Here is a 22,538-nt window from a genome sequence, read left to right on the forward strand (position 1 = left end):
ATGCCACCACGCAGCTTGGTGCTGTCGGCAAACTTGATGAGGGTGCACTCAATCCCACTGCCCATGTCACCAACAAAGATGTTAAACAGCGCCGGTCCCGATACCAACCCCTGAGGAACGCCACTCATCACTGGTCACCACTTGGACATCGAGCTGTTGAAGGTGCTTAATATCATTATTCCTGATGTTTCCAATGTTCCCATATTCTATCTGCATCTGGACCAGATTGTTTTAATCTATCTCTACGCTGTTGTTTTTTCATCAGTAATCTGCTAGTGGCATCCTCAAAAGGGCATTACAAGAAACTGAACTCATTCAGATGTACTGAATTGAGGGACAGCTGCTAGAAGGCAAGTAATGATGTTATGAGTAACACAAGTTCTCTTGTGTACCAGAAGTGGAAAATGCAAAGTGGTAAACGAGGTATGCATTTCTGTTATTTCTGATGCTGGAATGTCCACTCTGAGAAGAGAGGCAAAGATGACAGTGGTAGCCAGGCACTAGGGAGCATCAGGAACATTCAAGCCTGGTTGGACTTTGGTGAGTTTAGTTTGACCAAACACGCGTTTTACCCACAGTTTCTAGTTAGGTAAACTGAAAACCCCTATCCATGCCCAAATAAACTCAAAGGCATTTTACAAAGCAGCAGAGCGTCCAAAACTCTCAAACTACCCAATTCTGGGTACTACTTAACACACAGCTTAGTCACTCACACAGGACCTGGAATAACTGTGCCTTGCAGTCTGCAACTGGTATTTGCTGTAAGGCCTAAATTCTACAACGGACTGTACCATGACGTATGCCACTTTGCCCAGAAGGTCCTCTCAGATTTTTTTTGTAGATAGAGTCTGTTCTTTCCATACGAGCTTTTTAAGGAACTCACGCATATAAATTCAAGGTAATTTATATAGAAAACATAAATACTATCAGAGGGTGTTTGACTATTTTAAGTCAAAATAAGTTGCAAACTGTAAAATTTGAAAAACATTTAAATGAAGACCAGATTGTGCTCACCAACTGGATGAAGAGTACCATCACAGAAGAAATCTCTTTAAAACAGTTTGAAGGAAGCAGGATGAAAATAACAATGGTTTTGAGTGTTGCATAATGTAGAATAGAGAAAGACTACAAACCAAGCAGCATTTAATTAAAAATTGTTGCAAAAGAAACTTTTATAAGGATCTAATTTTCCCCCTATATTTTGCTACGCACAGCCAAAACCAACCCTCCACAATCTTCTTACACCAGTGACTGCCATTAAGGCAGAAGAGCTTCGCTAGCTTGGACTCAGGCCCTTCCAAAGAACAATTTAGTCATTTAAGTCAGGCAGTAGTTTGACCATTAGCTTAGGTGCACTACAACTGGTCTCTCTTTTCTTTCCTTCACAGGAAGTTCATGGAGCTCAGTCTCCTAATACAGGTTAGATGCCTAAAATAAGAGTGTACAAATACCCCTTCTTCCACATACGGTCTTTGATTCTACCACAATAATGGAGTTGACCGTCAATAGATAGTTAATACTATTAAAAATACTATAAAAAGCTATGTTTCAGAATGGGCAGAAAACTAATACATGTGCACATTCAGCAAAGTAAACAGGATTTATGAAGCACTTATGAAAATGCAAGAAATACAGTGTTTCTTGTTGTCTTCAGTCAGAGGCTGATCAGTTTCCCTGTTACATTCCAACAACAAAATATAGAGTTAAAAGATTCCTGATAATGTTGTACTTTCCTTAGTATATTGATCTACAAACAGCCTTAGAATAACAATAAAGGTAAAATATTTAGAAAAAGCGGACTGAACAAGTCTGAATATATATGCTAACCTGCAACAATATGCTTTCAAACTCTGGGACAAATTTCCTTTTCCATTCATGAAACTTCACTGAATTAAGTGGTGGTGTATAAATGAGCACAGAAACCTGCCTAGCACGTATTAGTTTTCTGTGAATTCAACAAGATGCATCAAAGAAAGAAATACCTTCAGATGCCTCTGTTATGTAACATTTAAAAAGCAATGCTTTAAATGTTAGTGAGAAAACCAGTATGTGTAGCTCATGAGCAGACAATATAAAACCACAATAAGAAAAAAGGTAGAAAAATACAGCAGATTTTTAATCTATGTCTACTAATTTAATCAACTTCCACTATTTGTTTCTCTGTGTCTCAGGCATAGGCATACTATGAGTTGGTATCACGTAGTCACACTCTGTGCTTTTGATAGAATGTTTCTAAGTGCCTTTGTATACTTCCCAGCAACTATTGCTGAAAGGAGTTTATAAACCAAAGCAACAAGCTGTACTGAACAGACCATATTTTCCACCTCTTCATAAGAAGCATAGCAAGGAAAACACATGTGTTAGTAATTGGAAGTGCAGACCAGTATGCAGACCTGGAATACTTAAATCCTTTTCTTTTAAGTGGCACATCTTCAAAAGAAAAACTTCTTTCAATCCTTACAGTACCAAAAAACACTAAGGCAAAAGACAGATGCATAGACTTCATTTGCTAAAAAGTTACAAAATTATGTCCAGAAGAGCGGCTTAACTTGGTATCCAGTTTCCATTTCTCCTCTGATGTCTGTAAGATGTTGGCACAATCACTTCTGGCTTAGAGATGTGACTGCCAGACCAACTAATTGCTCACTTCAATGTCTGAGCTGACCCAAGAAAGCAGGTTTAGCAGTTAACACACAAGAGCAGCGAGGCCCTTCCTTTTGGCCAAGACAATTTCAAAATAGAGACATTCTACTTTAGTACTGGAAACTGTATTTTAAACTGTCAAAATGAAGTATTCAAAAGCTACTGTGTTCTGCTCAGATTATTACAAACTTGTAATTTCTCTGGGTATATATATGCAGTTTCTAGATTAAATCTTTTTAATATATTTTAAAATAAAATAGTGTCACACTTGGTGTGTTCAAACAAGTGGATTGGAAAATCAGGGACTGTGATGCTGCATTTAATAATATGGTGCTGAAAGCGCTAGTCAGCTGTGCAAACAGATTTGCTTGCTCCCAAACTATCACAGCATACATTTCGAAAGCCACCAGAATGAGCAAAAGTTCACCAAAACATTTTTGACAAAATATTTTCTCAATTAAATAAATATGGACACTGTGGATGTTTTCACATACTATTTCTAGTGGTCTAACGTTTAGGAAATTCAGTCACGGAACTGAACCACTATGCCAAGCACTGTATAAATACCTAAGAAAAAGTGGAACCTCGTCTGTAAATGTGAAGGGTACTGAATGAACTATAGTCTGTATTTGATGTGACAGATTTGAAGTCTGGGGGAATGCCCCTGTTGGGCACCTGAAGGCCCTTCAAGAAAAAGACTCTTAACTAGGTGTATGCTTTTATTTCTTATCCTTTGTATCTCGAGAAAGACCTTCCTCTAAAATTCAGTATGTAAGTATTTCAATACAGAATTTGGCTTTGATTCACTTCTACTGACAACCTGGGGGAAAAAGCTTGCCGTACACTGTCCTGGTTTATGATACCTCCTTTGTTTTTTAATTAGAGAGAATGTAACAGATGTCACCATAAGCTGAGGAGTTGGTATGAACAAAAAACCCCATTGTCCTATTCTTACCTCTTGGCCATTTCAGAATTCCTATAAACAGATTGACCTAAATGCAGCTGTGGTTTGAAGTAACAGACACAGAGCAATTGTTAGTTTTACCACGTAGTACAACACACTGCAGTATACCCTAGCCTTCTGGATTTTACTCAGGTTTCTTCTTCCGATATCCACTCTCATGATACAATTTGCTACTGTCCACTAAAACACATAACACAACCAATACCTTCTACCGAATATACTCAAGCAGGACAGCTGTTGAGTGAAAGGTAGAAGAACTGAAGTTAGTTACCTCATGGGACAGCCTAGGTGTTTATTATAAATTCAAGACAAAAGTAAATAGGTATATTGCATTACTGCTATTGGTGACCATTGGCAGACAAATGTTTACCATTTTCTTGGTACGTGAAGAGACAGCCCTGATGCACCACACTGCAAATGAATAACAATGAAATCATGCGACCAACTTATCAAATATTAACCTGAACAAGAATCTGGTCTGTGTTTTGACATAATTTTGTGATCTTGAGCCTGTAAGCTGACCTATCTGTTCCTCATTTTCTTGAGCAGTAGAAAAATTAAAGCTGTGGAACTAAAATATTAGGGATTATTTGTAGTTCTCAATTATACACGAAAGTGTTTTCTTCCATTTACATCTTTTCTTTACAATTTTCAGAGTTTTCACAGCTTTATTTTCACTAAGGCTCATATCTGGCAAAATCAGAGGAACATAAATGGATGCTTAAATTTAAGTTTGAAGTGCTAAAAAGGAACAGCAATGAAACCACACTATTTATAGAAAGTCTTTGGGTAATACATACTGCAAAATAGACATTTTAGTATTTTGCATGTAGCTTCCAGTGCAGAACCTAACTACGCAAAAAAAAACCCACCACCATAAAAAAAAAAAAACAAAACAAGCAAGGAAACCAGCTTTAGCCTCTGACCTGAAGAAACTCATGAAGGACTGCAGACAAATTACCTAACAGCACTTTGCGCAGTAAGCTTTGAAAATTACATGGTGGGCTGGCAGAGGCTTTATACCACCTCTCAATGAAAAAGTACAGGAAGAGCTTGTTTTTCTCCGTTCAATACTACATCAAAAGTCTATCACAGAGGCTCTAAAATAAAACACATGAGATGTTAGAACTTCACCTCAATCAGTACAAATTCACTTGCTGCCAACCCTACAGAGGGGAAAAATAAGAAACGGAAGTGGAAAACATGCTGTTAGGCCTGATAGCAGAATCAGAGCTACCCTTATTGAAACAAAAACTATGGTTGCAAACAAATTAGTAAAAGGTGGTTCTCCTTTCCTGTATTTTCACCACAGAGACGACATCCAGTACTCACCGAGATTTGGCTGAGACATTGCCATAGACCTCTGTGGCACTGGTGTGGAAGTAGCTGCAGGATGGTGGCTCATGTGGTTCAGCGGTTGGTTCATAGTTTTTCGAGGATCTTGCCATGTTGTAATTTTTTCTATGTGACTGAGAAAGAAAAGACAAAATGCAAGCTTAACACTAAATACCTGAGCATATTATATACACGTTTAGGCACACTGTCATGAAAGTTCTATTTGCTTTTCTTATCCCATGTTTTTCTACCCTTCTCATCTCACCCTAACCTACTTGAAATTACCTATCATCTTGTCATTTATTTTTAATTTGGATCTTCTGCCCCTGCTGTTCTAACTTTTAATGCACTACTGTTGAATAATTGCTTTTACTTGAACGATTGGTGAATTCTGTTATGACATTGAAAAACCTGTGATACACATTCATCTTCAGATTATTTAATTGTCCACAAGTTGTTTACTCTTGTCCTGCCAGTCTTTTTCTACATACTCAAATACACGGCCATTCTTTTCAGCAATATATGGTTATTTTGCTGAATTCTGAAAAGCAAGTGTTTGTCTTGCCAAATCCAGCTGCTTTGTTTCTTATCACACCATGAAAACTAATCTGTCTGTATGTCTCCAAGAATATCAGAATATATTGTCATTACCAAGAGGGGCAGATTATGTCCTCATGGCTCACATGCAATACCAATTTCTCTGTAAAAGCACTAACAGTTTATATTGCAATGTAGTCAATGTATCTACCACCTTAGTATGTGAACCCTCCTGTATTTCTATTACCCTGAAAACTACAAAGTACCGCATAAAACTGCATGAGATATTACAGTGAGATCTTTGTAAATATTTTTTGCCACAGAATACAGTGGTGAAGGAACTGTGCTTTTGTTGCAACTGAAGGTTTTCACTGAAATGCATCAGTTTTGAAAGAAACTTAACAGGACAAAGATTTTAAGGACCAGCATATAATTCTATTTGAAACAAGAAAAAGGAACTGTCTTACAGCAATCAATAGTCTGGTGTCTATCTAGGGACTGCCTGGTTCCATGTCCAGCTTTCTGCCCAACTAACCAGGCTACTGGTTACTGGCTGGACTTGTGAAGGGTTGTCCTCTATTAGTTTTTTGCTAGAAAACTTTAAAGAGGCAAGTCTCTAAGAAGAACATGTAAAGAAGATAAAGATTTAAATATTCTATGTCTGGAAAACCATTTCAATACGTCTTTCATAAAAGCACAGTCTACCACCATCTTCACTGAACTCAGTCTCAAACTCCTCGTTGCTACTTTCACCTACGTTATCAGCATTGCCATTAGTGCTGTGACCACTCCACACCTTCAGACTCTATCACCAGTAGTATTTCACAAGCAAGTTTCTGTCTATTGTGATGTTACCACATCCAAACTCTTTACAGTAAGTCTCTGATATTACCAAAAATAATGCCAGTTACAAGCAGGAAAGCATTATAAGGAAGAGCTCTGCCATTTACTTTCCCTGAAGTATGTTTCTTTTCTTAGTTAGGCAGTGAGGCAGTCAGCATTAAGCCAGTACCAAACATGAAGAAACACATAATCTAGAACCAAAAATCAAGGAATTATTTTCTAAGTTAACATCTTTCTAGGATGTATCTTTATTGGCTTGCAGATTTTCTCCTTTTTCATTTGAAATAAGAGTTGCAAATTAAAAATACTCAATCAAGTTTTGATAAATTCATAAAGCCTCTTCTCACATAGAAGTTCTCATGAGAAAAGATAAAAATGTTCTGCAAATTGCTATGCAAAGCAACCAGTCATGAAACCGTAGCTGAAAAGTAATACTGCTTTTGTTCAAATTCTGTTTTATCCTTTTTATAAAGAAAACAATCTGTACTTCAGTTACACGTGTGAGAAGCAGGGCAATGACAACCATTTAGCAATGCTTCCTAACTTACAGAAGAACTGAAAAATTGATCAAAAAAAATATGTAAAGATCATAGATGTTCAAGAATCCAACTGCATTTAAAACAAAACAAAACAAACCACAGGAATTTTTTGTGTAAACATGATAACTTCTCAGCAGCCATAGCCAGGACCCACGAGTGGCCTTGCTTGCCCTTCTTGGTGCCACTCTGGCAGTGTACAAACATGTCTTCTTCATTAAAAAACACGCAGACAGAGTGTCTGAAACAGAACCCTCAAATATGGCATTGATATTGTGATTCAATGGCTGGCTGTTACTGGAATTTATTACTATGACCACTAAAGCGGTTTGGTTTTATCCAGTTATTAAAGAAAAGGCTTTTAAACATTAGACAAAGCTGATTTAACAATTTAAGATAGTAGAACTGAAAATCCACAATTCCCTAAAAACAGCACTAACATTCTAAAATAAAGGGCTTGGTTTCAAGCCAGAGAAGCCTCCCCCTCATGATTTCCATTGTTTATGTAAATACCCCCCCTTTATTTCTACATAGGTATCAGAAAAGGTTATGTTAAACCTTTGCAGAAACAGCTACCAGTTAATTCCACTTGAAATGTATTGGATTTATACTGGGATAACTGATTTTGGCCCAGTATCTTCTTATTTATACAGCAGAATAAAAGAACATGTAGCACTGACAGAAATCAGCCTTTTTTAGATTCTTATAGCCTCCTGGGTATCAGAACTGACAAAATTCAATTCACAACAGCCTCTTTTTCCTTAAAGACCAATGGTTAAAACATTAAACATTACAGGTGGATTTCAAACACCAAAATGAAGAATGCTGTCCTAAAATTCATGACCTTCACTACCAAAAATCAACCCAAAGGCAGTTATCAGTCTACAATCACCACATGACAGGTGGCTCCCATCCACAAGCCTCTTAAAAACAGTTAGTAACGTGTCGAGCAGCCAGATCAGATTCAGTCACCATGAGCAGATGCAAGAGTAGCCTTTAGCTCTGGACTAAATGCTGGACTGGGAGGGAAAGTCCCATGTCCCCAGCCATGTGTTCTTATCCCTATTCTTGGGCTGACAGCAGTGATTCCACAGTTGTGCAGTCTGCTAGATCAGGCTACGCAAACCCTTAAGCCTAATACTAATTTCTCATTCTTTTCTGTTTTGCCGATTCTGTTTTTGCTGGACTCTCATCCACCCAGCTGTACGGTTGCATGAGGAAGGGAGAGGCAATTCAGAGGCTTAGCGGCAGAAGAGCAGCATTTCTGATTGTGAAACCACACCCTTTTACCACTGTTTATTTCAGCTCTGGAAAAAAAAAATAATTTCTCTCATATGTGTGAAATGTCATTGTAAGGAAGACCATTTATTCAGCTCTGAAATGTGTACCCGTACACAAGAAAGAAAAACACTACGGAGAGAACCCCTAAATATCCTTATCTGGGATTGTATCAATCCATCTGTTCCTTGTTTTATTATTTCCAGAACTACCAATCCCAGAAGCATTTTTTTTTTTCCTCAGCATACATCACATAACCTACAACAATGAGACAGAAAACAAAGCTCCAGACAAAGGCAAGTAACACAGGCTAGAAATCTTGCCTTCATTGCTAAACTGTACTACACGGGTGACCTGCTTGGAAGACAGTAAAATTTTTACTTCTTAGACCCCTAGACTAAGTGTCCCCTAAGGCACTGACTTGTATGCTAGTTTTACCTGCTTTATCAATTGAATTATATTCTTATACATCACCTTACACACTTAATTCTGGTGTAGCAGCATCTATACAGAAAGACAACCTGTTACACCAAATCTGTCTAAATTAATACTTCGTAAATACCACAAAAACGTCCTTCCTTCAGTCCTAAAAGCTATATCCTGTTTCTCTAACTTGTAAGAAGTTTCCTCTTCCCTTAAGAAAACAGTATTGCTAGTTCATGCTTTTAGTTTTTGCATAATTTCCTGCAAATTATAGTAAGATTTTCACTTTTATAAATTTTTCCTGGAATAGCTCCAAAGTTATGTAAAGAGTATTTTTTCAGTTTCCTTTCAGTTTCACTTGTTATTTTTACTTTCCTTTTTACCCTAAAAGGCATGGGGAGAGAAAAATAAGAGATGGAACAGTAACACAATTTTTGTTTAAAAATACATTTGAATAAAAAGTGCTGATCACATTTAAATACATTTTCTGTAACAAGTATTACTACACTGATTGTTAATGAAGATTAAGCTGAAACTCAGTGTCAGAACAATTCTGAAAAATAATTTTTGAGTGTTCTAAACCTCTAATTATTTGCTCTTTTGTTATTACCTCTGTCATTGCATGCAATTTTCTGTTCATCATCTACACACATTATCCAAAGAGACAGCCTAAGAGTTTGGGAAAGAATCAGTGAAACAGTTCTTTGCTATAAATTTTGAAGATAAGTGTCTCCATTACATGTGTATGAACCCAAAAAGGAGGAGCCCCAAGCTTTAAAGATATCTTGCCTAATCTATAATGTTGAAGCTTCACTGTGAAGTAGAGAACTGCTATGTAGAAACATAATGAACTTTTCAGACTTGTTTTTATAAGATTGGTATTTGAGAAATATTCAAACACATGACAAAGTAGCCCCGAAATACATATTCAAATTCTCACTTTCAAGTTTTTCAGAAGCAATCTTTGCATTTCTTATTATTATAAATCCTAGTACCAGAGCAGGCCATCTCTCAACAAGGTCTTAATTCATAAGTAAGCAGGATAGGAAAGAAGAGACACTCATTTTAACTTCTGTTTCTGCATCACAGATGAGACTAATGAGGGGCCTTCATAGGCAAACAAGAAATTTTGAAAACAAGATTTTCAAGAATACTTAGCTGGGGGCTAATACTGTTCCCACTGAAATAATGCAAAGTTAAATATTTACAAATTAAATGAGATACACCAAGTATCTGTCACATATGACACAGAACATGCTATTATAAATGCCACCCCCAAACTGCCCCAGTCACGGCATTCACACCCATAAGGTCCTGTGATGCAAAGTGGTAAAAGTGGTAAAGCTGTATCTTAATGGTGGCCCCTCATCAGAACAAAATTAAAGCAAAGCTCAGCTCTAAACAACGCAGTATTTTAGTAGGACTTTTTTATTCTGTTCCACCTGTTGTACCTTAGGCTTTTGTTAAATGCTTCCTGTTTGGGTGTCTGCTTCTCACTTTAATATGTCGATGTTCTTCAGAATTTGAGCTACTGCTGTCCGCATTTTTTAACTGCTAGGCTCTAATCCCTGACTTCCACTGCAGCCTTGCCAAGACAGCTCAGTTAGTTTAAATTAGCAAGGAGCAGCATGAACTATAGTAATTCTCTTTCTGCTTGTACTAACTCCAACAACAAATGTATTTCAGTGGATTCTATTTTCAGACTGTATTTTTTTTTTCTAGTGTTAGGAAATTCAGATCTACTCATCTACAAAGGTTTAACGGGAATTGAGGAGAAAGAACTGATACATTATTCCATAAGTGTGCTCTCACGTGAAATAACACAAACTTAGAGTTTGGCTAATGCTGTAATACTTTTATAGGGTCTTTTGTCAGGGCCTTGTCATAGGGACCAGAGAGTAGATTTTCTGACTGAGCCACATCAAAGTAAAGCTGCTTCAGGGCAAGTTGGAAGCTGATGACTCATCAGCACCAACAGTCCTCATGTTCTGACTCATTAACTGCTCCAACAGGGCCACAGCTCACACGGGGTTGGAGTACCTCCAGTCGTCCACTTCCGCTACACTACCATTGCTAAACATTGGGAAATCTGTTTACATCTCCGCAAGCAGAGCCAAATCATTGCCCAATTTTTTCTCTCTCTCCCTCTGTTCCTTGTAAACAAAAGAGGGACAAAAAGGAAGCTCGTCTCAAGTAAGAGTCCACACACAGTGCTTTGATGCTGCATGATGTGGCAGATATACTTTTATACAGATGGAAAGTTTTTTATATTTAAGAAAATTACCTTGGAGCCACAACATCCCAGTCTATTGTGTGAGCTTGCTCATGGTATTGCAGTGCAATTTCTGGTAACACTACAGCCAGAGCCAAGCCACACAGTATTTCAGTAACCATTATCATGAAGGGTCTAGCAGCAAAAGAGAAATTGTGTATCAGCCTTCAGTGCCTTAGAAACTTATTTTAAAACATGCTGGTATAAAACAATCTATTGGCACAAACCAGAGATGCTCCCAGGAACTACAGGAGCGGCTTCTCCCCGCCTGCCCTGACAGTGGCCTTGGTCACACTCTCAAGCAGGGCTCCCTCTCACAAGGCAGGGGGGTTTTTCTTCCCTGAGCAGAAGCTAGTCACTTTGGCCCTCTCTGATCCTAATGAAATCTATCACAGGTCAGCTGGCCCAGGATTCTTGAGAGACCGTGACCCACAACCGACCCATATGAGCAGCCCACCTTCACCGTCACCACCAGCCCAGCACGGCTCCACCACAACCTGAAGGCAACTTGCGGAAATAACAAAGAAAAATTCACGTTCATTTCTGTTAATGCCTTCATCTGTGCAGGGGCCTAACTCACAAGGGTGCTAAGCATTCAGCCTTTCAAAACATAAATGATTCAGTGGAGTTTAAAGTTATCCCCTGTTCTGCAGTACACTTTATGAGGCCAAACACAATGTCACAGTGTTTGCACCTTACTCATTCCCATCTTCTCCTACCTCCTCAGTTCGGGTGGTGCAGCTGGTGTAGGCTATGGATAGCAACTATAATCAGCAAAGTGATACAGATTAAAAATAGACCTAATCAAAAGAATTATTAATATACTGGATCAATTTAGCACAACTTAAGGGTTGGTACAAAAGTTGGAGTGATTGGTCAAGGCAGGAACTCTTCACACACTTCCTCATGGCCTGTCATGTTGGACTCGATAAGATGTCATGCTTTCCAGAGATAAGGCCTTCAGCAGAGACTTGTGTGCAGCAAAGGAATTAAGGGGTGTTCCACTAAGAAGGTGACACAGACAACAGCCCAGCTGAAGTGCCTCTACATCAATGCACGTAGCATGGGCAACAAACAGGAGAAGGTGGAAGCCACTGTACTGCTAGAAAGCTACGACCTAGTTGCCACTACTGAAACATGGTGGGACAAATCCCATGACTGGAGTGCAGCTATCGATGGCTACAGGCTGTTCAGAAGGGACAGGCAAGGAAGGAGGGGCAGAGGCATTGCCCTCTGCATCAAGAAATGAATAGAGTATGAAGAGTTGTCTCTGGAGAATAGCCACAAGGAGGGTGAAAGCCTGTGGGTAAGAATTAGAGACTGAGGCAACAAAGGGAGCCTTGGTGGGCGGTGTCTACTACAGGCCACCCAATCGAGAGGAGCCTACTGCTGTAGCCTTTGAAGGCTTTGAACAACCTGATCTAGTTGAAGATGTCCCTGCTCATTGCATGGGGGTTGGACTAGATGACCTTTAAAGGTCCCTTCCAACCCAAACTATTCTATGATTCCAAGAGTGAACTCTTTCCAATTATTTTCTAAATTAAATTTATTTTAAAACTTCAGTCTAATTCAAATATTCAACAGCTACTATTCTGGGAAAAGATTCACATAGTATATTCACATTAAAAAAAAAAAAGTGAGTATCAAGAGCAAATCAAGACTTTCAATCTGCATACACCAACTGAGAAAATAATGTGTGTTAGCATACTCATTATTATGGTGGTACCTACCGGCTTTATCTTTGTTTGCACCAAACAGTAAATGCCAACTGTTTATTGTACTCATCAGCCCTGGTACATTTTTGTCAACTGCCTGAGGGCAGACAATAAACCACCACTGAGACAGTCCCTCATTTCCTCTCCTACAGGAGAGTATTCAAATACAGTAGCTTGCCTTCGTCTTTCCCAGTACCTTTTACACAACAGCATCTTTTACCACATCAGTCCCATCTGCAAACAGTTCACTAGTTTTCTGTTATTCTGGGTTCGGTGCAAAACGACTTCTCATTATAGAACTGTCAATGCACTCGACCCAGCCAATTTCACAGTACTTTATCATTTAATTCCCGTCCCCATGTCCTTTGCTTATCTAGCTTTTGCTTGATCTCTCTAAGAATTTGTCTCAAGCAGACAAGGCTCTGACTTTTGGGGGGGGGTGGAATTTCTTGCAACTCTTTCCATTGAAAGAAACATCCTAAGCGTCTTTGCCTTGTGAGCTCCCTCAAAATCCTTAAGTATTCTTAAACATTTTCTCCTTTGCTCTACTTTTAAACTTCTTTCATACTCTAGGCCCTTTCACTAGGCTTTGACTTCACAACTGCACAAAATCAGCTTTAGATGGCATTTAGTACAGACTGTTTTAAAGATCCGATCTACTAAAAGGGAAACAGCCAAGCGGATGTGGGAGTTTGGTGAGCTGTGCTGTAGATTGGAGAGAAAGGCAATAGCCTTACTAAGAAGCAGAAATAAACAAACCAATGAAAATCTCAGCTTCTTGCTAAATTTCTTCAGAAAGGTTAAAAAAAAAGCAGTGTGCATCTTTATTCTCAGTGGTCGGGATGAAGATCCTTTTTCTTGGACTATAAAGTCTGACTAGCTTTTCACAATCTTTGTTATATTTGAGCGAGTTGGAGAACAGTTGTTTCAGGTTGTTCACAGCTGAGTTTGGAAGAGACTGGTTTGGTTTTCACTTACTGTTAGAGACATCAGATACATAAATATGTTTCTAGCTCCAAAACAGTTTTGGCATAAAAGCTGCTTACAAGACATTTTCTTTCTACTGCCTGGATTTTACTGATCATTGAATATTTCAAAAAATGCTTCTTCCAGCCTTCATGCGGTATAAGTTTTATGGCCTTTTTTCTACATATGGCATTGTTAAAGATACTGTAAAATCTATTTTTCCACCTGCAGTTCACTTCAAGTGAATTTTATTTTAAGCTTTGCTATTTTTTATGTCACAGTTATTCCTTGCCAAGTGCAGTAGCATTAAAAATGAAAATGTAAAGGTACCCAAATTAATTCACTGATTTCTGATGGTAACGTAGATGGAATCAACATTTTGAAAAGTCAATCTACCCATTCTACCAGTTGAACTACATAGTACTTTGAGATTTTCAAGGGCTAAATGCACTCAACTGGAGTGTGAAGTCACGATTTTTTAAAAAATATTCCTTGAGAACTACTACACTAGCCTCACAGAATCTTGTTCATTTGTAAAAGCGTATTATCATCAAGTTCTTAAAAATCTTAGCTCTATTATTATTTTTTAAGTGACCTCTATGTCTTGGAGTCACAGGGGAGCAAAACTTTAATATCTTAAATATTAATTGAATGGGAATGATTTTTAGCTCTAGAAACAATTACCCTACATGCATATGTCCAATTCCCACAGAAATTAATGGAATTTTTGTGTATATACAGGCAATACACTATTGTATCATGCTAAAAAAAACAGGGTAAGGGCCATGAAGGTCCTTCACTATACTGGATCTTGGACATCGTGCAAGTGAGTAAGCAGGAAAGGAAAGACCACAGAGCCAATACTCTTTGTCATTAAACAGAGAATTCAAAAACCATCACCAGAATACTAAGAAATGAAATCTACTTAGTACAGTCTTAATTTATTAAAAAAAAAAAAATACTTAGTCACAAGATTCCAATTCATCCCCCAAAAAATCACATGAAGTAACTTTCAGAAGTATGATTTTACCTGCCTAAGGTAAATGGAAAAAAATGTGCATGAGTACTTAGTCCTGTGTAACAGTTAGGATGAAAAAAACCTACCGTGCATAGAAAACTAACCTTTTTTTTTTTTTTCTTTTTTTTCCCCCCTTACAAAAATCTTTGATCTCATTTCCCTCACACACTTCAACATCATTTCCAGGCCTTTCCTCCTAGGAAACTTCAATAGGAGAAGAGTGAGACCCACTGTGTACAGAAAAATAAAAGTACTGTTTTGGATAAAAAAACCAAACTCGTAAATGAATATTTTTAAATACTTATCAATAAATGAGTATTTTTAAATGCTTATCAAGAGCAGTTACATTTATCAGCATGTTCAGAAACCTCCAAACCCACTGTTCACTAGGAAAACACCAACAGTTCCCTAAGGATCACAGCAGCAGTGGTGCCACTGTAATAACACCATGAATGCCTTGCCTTAAGGTCGTTAGTTTAATCAAGGGTGGGGCCAGGAATCTCTGAAGTGGACGAAGAGGATCAAGAAAATTCTATAATTAAGCAGTATTTTACATCAGTTTATGGCAGCTGCTGGAACCGATGGGAGGACTGGCTAGGAGGTGCCACAACAACTAGCAAAATTAAAATTCTTCCTCACCAGACCATACACAGCTTATCACCCTCAGCACTGTTCTGCCCACCAACACCTGCTGGTTCTGCAGACGTGGGGATGCACTTCAGGTATTGCTGTCATCTTTCTAATCCTGAAAGGGAGAGGAACTTACTGTTCATTAAAAAAAAGCAACAAACATTTTAGATTGTCTCTAGTAAGAAAACGGCACATGTGCTCCCTTCTATATTAAAAAATAATTTAGGAATGCTTCTTTGTAAGAATCCTCCATTAAGCACTCTTCTTAATTATTAACAAAATACTAACGGGTTAATTATTTCTCAACTTTAAGTAGCTTTAGTTTCAAAAGATGAACCTTTAATATTGGATTGATTGTAATGTATATATGCAAATATTTTATATTTCTTTGCAGATATTCTGTCTTCTCCATGGTCATTATATGCACAAAAGAAGGGCAGGATGTGGGTCAATAACTGTATGAGAACACACTGTTCTGTCTGTAGCGTGCAGCCGGATTCCTTTTTCTTTGCCATGCTTCTTTTCCCCTTGTCTCACCACAGACTAGAAAATTTCAAGAACCACGTTCTGCCTCTCATCACAACACAAAAAGGCTTTACAGAAACTACAGCACCATGTCCTAACATCATGCACCCACCCGTGCATTTGGTAACTATAATTCATTAAGTAGACTGCAACAGTCCCCACAGCGTGGGAACTACCTCCCAAACACGTAAGAGATGGTCACTTCATGCAGTACCTTCAGTAGGATAGCCCAATTTTTATGGCTTATCACTTGTTCATACTCTGTTAAATGCAAACTTAAGTGGAAATGGGACTGGGTTAAATTATGACCCGAATCACATCTTGTTAAAGACACTGAGCTTCACTCTGGCATGAGCCCACACAGAACACATTTGGAGAAAAATCCTTACTGGCATAGACAGTTTACACACCAGACTGTGCAGACAAAGCATCAATTTCATTAGGTTTGCAGTTGTCTTAGTCTTTTCTTTTAGCTTATGTTTACATTACACACACAAAAAGAAATGTGAAAAGTTTAATACAATAAGCCAAAATAACACACTCAGTGTCAGCTTCTTTTGGTCCTCTCATGGTTGTGCACTGCGATACCACTGTTAATTACATAAGCACACACTATTTTTCCAGAGAGTGCCTGCTTTATTTAATAAGTGCGTTTGACTATTCAAAGTCTCAGTTATTGACATGCTATTAAGTATTTTATTTGTCTAGGATGCAGCTTCATCCCGTATTTAGTGCAAAATTCTCAAACTCCGTTCTAGTGACAGATGTAATAACCCGTCTTTAAAAGATAATAAGTAAACCACCGCACTGCAACTTCAGAGATTTCCATTCAGTTTTGCAAGGCTGTCCCCATTTTACAGATCAGAGTACAACATATTTAGAAGTATCCAGTGATTTCCAGGAGAAGTTTGAAACATCTAGGCCCTGACCTTACAAAATAGGTATCGCTTCTGTGTTCAAAACACAGCACCCAGTGACTTCAGCTATCACTGTGAATGCGTGGCATATTTAGAAATTATGGGGTGGGAGCGGGGTTAATGTAGGTCAGGGAGTTATTTCTCCCAAACACATACACCCTTTCATGCAGTTAAGTGGAGATTTAAAAATAAAATAAATCATTTTTATACAGCGAGCACTAAAACAGACAAACAGAAGATGAAGGAGTAAAGCCTTTCTTTGAGCTATCTTATGAAGAAACAATAATTCACAAAAATATTCTTAGGAAATAATGGGTAAAAACGGCATTCCCCACAGACAACATTTATCACATCCTTCTCTTGTAGTTTTATCACCTGTAGCAACCACATTAAAAATGAATACTACCTGCAGAACAAGTATTTCTCCATTAGCCTGACATTTTCCAATATCATAAAAAGAAAAGTTGATAGGTTGGGTTCTCTTCCAGGCACTCAAAGAAGAATGCTGTTACCTTCTTTGTCATACACACAAGTGAAATGTACATTTATTTTTATACAGGTCCCATCTCCTCTAAAGAAGATCTGTGATAAATAATGAGTTCTTTTTAAAAAAAAACCAAACCACATAGCGGAACTACTACAGAAGAACCTAGACAGGATGAGTTAGACTGTTGGTGTATGTTTGGTTGGCTAAGTACAGACACAGAGTATTTGTCTGGCACTGGCCTATGTCCAGGGCCCCGCTGCAGCCATATGGTACAGAGTGCTGGTAAACCTGACAAATGACTAAGATTCTCCTTTCACGGGACAATACTTTGAAGCAGGAAAATCAGACAGTTGCAGTGTTCCCTGCTATTTAGCACAGGTGATGTGACTAACAGTGATGCTTCTTGATGTTTCCAAGCCTCTGGGGCAAACCATGGAACACTAGGGCTCTTGCAAATAAAACAAAAACCAATTTAAAGTCTGTTCTATTTTTTCTGTGGTTCTAAATCACAAACAATACATGAAGCAGTTTAAGGTCACAATTCAATCCAGGCAGATTGCATTAAAAAACCACAAGCAGGTAGCCTACACTTAGCTAACAGAACCTCCCTGTGGTTTCATGGCCACTGCACCACTGAAAGGGGTAGCTTATGGGGCATGGCACACTCACCATTTCCTTTGCATCGCTCCCAACAGCCATGCGGTGGCAAGGTGAAATGAATTAACACCTTGGTCAACTCACTGAACCTATGGTAACAAACCTTGCTGATTATTGCTGCTGGATGAACAGATTGGTCTGACTGCCCCTGCAGCCCCATGACTGCTAGTCAAAAACAAAATGGAGAGAAAGGTTTGGAAATAACACGGGCAGGGCCAGGTCACTCCATCCAGCACTACCCTGAAGCCAGAATGGCTTAAACTGCAAGATGGCTGGGTTAGTGTCAGTCTATTTCACGTTGAGTTGTGGTGGTTTCTGACAAAAGAGAGAGGATGGGAAAGATTAATGGAAATCTACAGCAGTATATTTATTTTATACCAAAACCAAACATCGACGAACACATGCTTTACTAGATTTTTAGTATGAAGACCTGTAACAACTTCCCTTTGTTAAATGGAAGACATTTGCCTATTCTTAGGGCACTCACTTTGAAAGCCCTAGCTGGCATGTCAGAGTAAGCTAGTGTAGCTAGCCCATATATACAGCTGCTGCAAAGCACTCCCAGTGGCCCCCACTGATATCCTTGACACAACTAATGGTGGGCAGCCAGAACAGCTGTTAAGTATTATTTTCAAGCTTCAGCATTTTACTTATCTGCAGACACTACTCACTGTTAATCAGGAAAGCAAAAAAGTTTGCCTTATTCAAAGCCAAAATGTTAATAATATTTTGCAAAAGATCATGTACGCAGTATATACATATGAAGACAAAATACCTATTAGGCAGAGGAGCTTAAAGCTGCAAGCTATTAATTTCATTTATACTGTTCATTTCAGCAGTTAGAAAGAATAAGATGTTAACTTCCATTATATCACTAAAAGCACATAAACACATAAAAACCTCATGATCTCTCAATCAATTCTCCTTTGAAAGTGCAGAAATTAATAACTAACGTTCAATAGTTCAACCATTCATTACCATTGTAGGTTCAAGCATCTGTCTACAGTATTTCGACCTGCATGTTTAGCTAATAAAATTCACGGCACTTGCTTTTTCAGACGCCGATAATGTTTCATGAAAATTTCATGAAGCTTTAACAAGGAGACACAATGTAATTATTAAACTGATTGAACCATGGACTTTGTTCTCCTACTGCATGTTCATCGTAATTTCTGATCTTGAAGCTGGAACATTACATAGGTATTTGAATATTTATTATCCTTTGCTAAGTACTAATTAAAATAACTTCTTCGGTGAAAAGAGTTGCTCTTTTCCTGAATTAGTTTCAGCATTATTTACTACTGTGACGAGAACTTCAAGAATGTCCTGCTAAGCTTCCCTGTAACTGACTGATTCCATTGTTGGTATACGCAGAGGACTTAAAAAACATTAAACTAGTTATACAAATGGAAACAAAACACCCTTTGAGTTCTATTGACAACTTAACCTTTAGAACTTGGATGAAATCCCAATTCTTGAGAAAAAAGAAGACGACATACTGAATGAAACTATTATATAGAACATTCTTATGGAATTTTTTAATGTATACAATATATAATGGCATTAATGCATTTGTTTACTTGATGAGTGCATGTAGCGCTCATATTTAAAGAGACATAGTAATGATACTATTAAAACCATGTTTATTTTATTTTGGGGAAAAATTTAATAATCTGAAGACAAAGTATTCCTTTGTGAGAGATACATGATGTTTTCAGACTAATGAAGCTACAGAAATTGTTAAATAGGTTACAGAATGAAAAATAATTAACTGTCCTACACTTGAGCTAGAGGGCTATAATCAGGTTGTGAATGCCTCCATTTAGCAATATGAAAGCCATGTCAAAAGTGACCATATTTATGAACAAATCAAGGTTTACATACATGAAATATAAAATGGTACTGTCTTGTAACAAGAAAGGGAAAAGTAGCCCCCATCTAATACACATTCTTTTACTATCAAGCTGGCATTTCTAGACAAGCTGTTATTATTTTAACATATTCTGCATTCCAGTAAAAAAAAAAATAAACAAACAAGCAAGACCACCCCCCCCTTCAACTATGCAGTATCCCCTTATAATAAGAATTCCCCTTATTATAGGGAAATAATCAAAATCTTCCCCAGGCAACAAGAGACAGCACGACAGAAAAACACCACAGAACAAAAGAGGACATAAAATGCCTATGAAGGTATAGAAAATTTCTCTTTTAAAATTGTATCCCACTGCATTGGCCAGAAGCAAAGAAATGTATGACACTGCAGAATTTGGTCCCAGGATTCTCTTCTGCAGTCTAGATTTTTATTTCATATTTTGCTCTCTGAGTCTGTCAGAAAAATCACCATTAATGTTTCCAGAGCATTGTACATTTTGCATGTGCAGAAAAAAATAGGATTTTTTTTCTAATAGCAGGGTCCTTTTGATCAGAGAACTAATAGGATTGAACCCATCATAATACTGATAAAACTCTTCTATTTGTGCTGTTTAAACAACTGTCATGCTTTATCTATTCTGTAATTTGAAGCATAACTGTCAAGATCATTGCAATATATTCAAACACAGTTTTGTAAAAGGTTTTTGTTGCAGAAATAAATTATTTTCTACTCCAAAAGTAAGCAAATCTGCAATCCTGTCTCCCTTTTGGTTTTGATATCATACAGGGACCCGCATTTCTTAAAAAGACAACGAAATAGTGTTACCACAGCCTCTAGAATTTCTTTCCACAAATGCACAGCAATTGTTCTAACTTTTTCCAATGACAAGCTCTCTTTTTCCACTTCTGCTTGGTCAGAGTTTCCAAACGATAACATGAATTGGCTTGAGGAATATATTTCCCAAACAGATGATTCTCCCTCACTGGAAACAGCGTTCTGGCTCAAAACACACACGTTTGTGCAAAGCAGTTCCTGGTACTGCAGCTCTCATTCAGAGATCATTCTCACAACCTCAGCTTTCAGGTCAGTACATTTATTAAGCTCCAAAAAAAGTCAAAATAGCTTCTGCTCTCTGAAGTTTGCAGGCAGCAGTCTTTACATTTTAATAGGAATGCCAATGGCTACAACACAACAGACATGCAGAGCCAAACTAGATCCTAATATACATTTTTTAGTTTGCCTCAAATCCCTAATTCTTCAGACCAAAATTTATATCTTTTTCAATTAGACTTTAACTAGTTTGCTAAAATTCCTTTGGCAAAAGCATTTTCTCCTATGATTTAGTTACAACATAAGAAATTAAAAATAACATTTAGGCAACAAGCTTCATTCATTATATCACACATATAACTATCCAGGTGAATAAAATTACTTTGGGTAACAGTGGCTGTGAGGTAACTGGAATTATTTTACATGTCAAGCCCCTGAGATCTTGCAGTGTTTTTGAAAAAAATTTTTTTGTTATTGAAAAATTGTCAGGAACAACTTTGCGACAGTTTACTGTAAATGCTGAAGTTTTATCAACTTGCCAGTGATGTAATGCATCACACTTATTTTGCAGATTTATCTAATGAAAGCAGCAGGCACTGAAAAAAGGGCAGCTCACAGCTGTGTTACAAGATTGCCTGCTGCTTGTGGTAGCAAATCTACTGATTCCACTGGGAGCAATGCTAGTACAATGACTATGGAATCACCTAGAGGAGTAAGAAAGAATCTGTGCTTCATGCTTATCTAACCACCAAACTCCATTTTTCGGTCCTTACTCTCCTTTCAGTGTTACCTAGTGTAGAATAAGAAGCACTCTTTCAAATCTATATGTCTAGAGTTAAATAAACAGTTCTAAATTTCTTTTAAAATGTGTAATATGTACATAAGAATGTGGACATGTAGTTACTTCAAAGACTTGTACTGCCCAAGCATTTTTGCAAGGTTTGAGACCCTGCCCTTCCCACACCAGGGTCTGTACTAACTAGCCTCCTAGTCAGTGGTAACTACCCACAAATGACATTCCTGCAGACAATCACAGCCAGAGGGGTGGAGGATCTGTACATATTTAAAAAACAACCAACTAACCAACTTGCCCCAACTCCAAACCTACAAACCCAACACTTTTAGATCTCATTCATACAGCGGAAAAAAGTTAGACCCTAGACAACATGGGCAGAGAAAGCGGATATCAGGATACCTTTGACATTTCCTCCATAAAATAAATTTAATGGGAGAAAATCTGACTCCTTTAAACCTTTAAACCAATACGGAGATGCCCACGAACTTGGATCAGGACTTCATCTTGCTTCCTCTATTTGGACCATTTTTATCACTATGGAGAATACAGTAAGGACAAAAGACAATTCAGGATGAATGTAATTTGTAATAGACAGAAGGTAGAAGAGAATGTTACTCTCTTCCTAAGTCCTCATAAAGAAAGGTGAGGAAAGGAAAGCAATCAACCAAAATCAACTGATGAATGCTAAGGAAAATGGAGCATAGCTCTCTCCTCTTCCCTATCAGATTAAGAAGAAACCCATTTAGGAGTACTGATATTCAAAAAACACCCTCACTTTCAGGACCTGAAGAAACATCTGATGGATTCTGTGAAAATAGTGACAAAAACCTGCTTCTCATCAACACCAGCATCTTCTTTATTACTCCATATTACCCATTTAAGGGGTTCCCTTGGAACATAGGAAAATTTCAAAGGGAAATTTGATCTCTTATAAGGCACATGAGAAAAATCCTACCACTTCCAGTGAATTGACTCACAGGAAATAAATTAAAATAGGTCAAATTTCTCATAGCATCTCTGGGTTTACATGTTTTTATCACACTCTTGCTTTTAATTTCAAAGTTCAGCTTAGA

General features: G+C 37.8%; 1 protein-coding gene across 1 annotated transcript in view; it reads right to left on the bottom strand.

Moving 5' to 3' along the window:
- The window catches only part of WWTR1 (WW domain containing transcription regulator 1), a 74,504-nt gene that overhangs the window by 30,503 nt on the left and 21,463 nt on the right, over positions 1-22,538 (bottom strand). Inside the window, exon 2 of the mRNA XM_054205984.1 lies at positions 4,940-5,076. Within this exon, the coding sequence (XP_054061959.1) occupies positions 4,940-5,076 (137 nt within the window). The remainder of the gene's footprint in view (positions 1-4,939; positions 5,077-22,538) is intronic.

Source organism: Rissa tridactyla, chromosome 6 (assembly GCF_028500815.1).
Source record: "Rissa tridactyla isolate bRisTri1 chromosome 6, bRisTri1.patW.cur.20221130, whole genome shotgun sequence".
Classification (NCBI taxonomy): domain Eukaryota; kingdom Metazoa; phylum Chordata; class Aves; order Charadriiformes; family Laridae; genus Rissa; species Rissa tridactyla.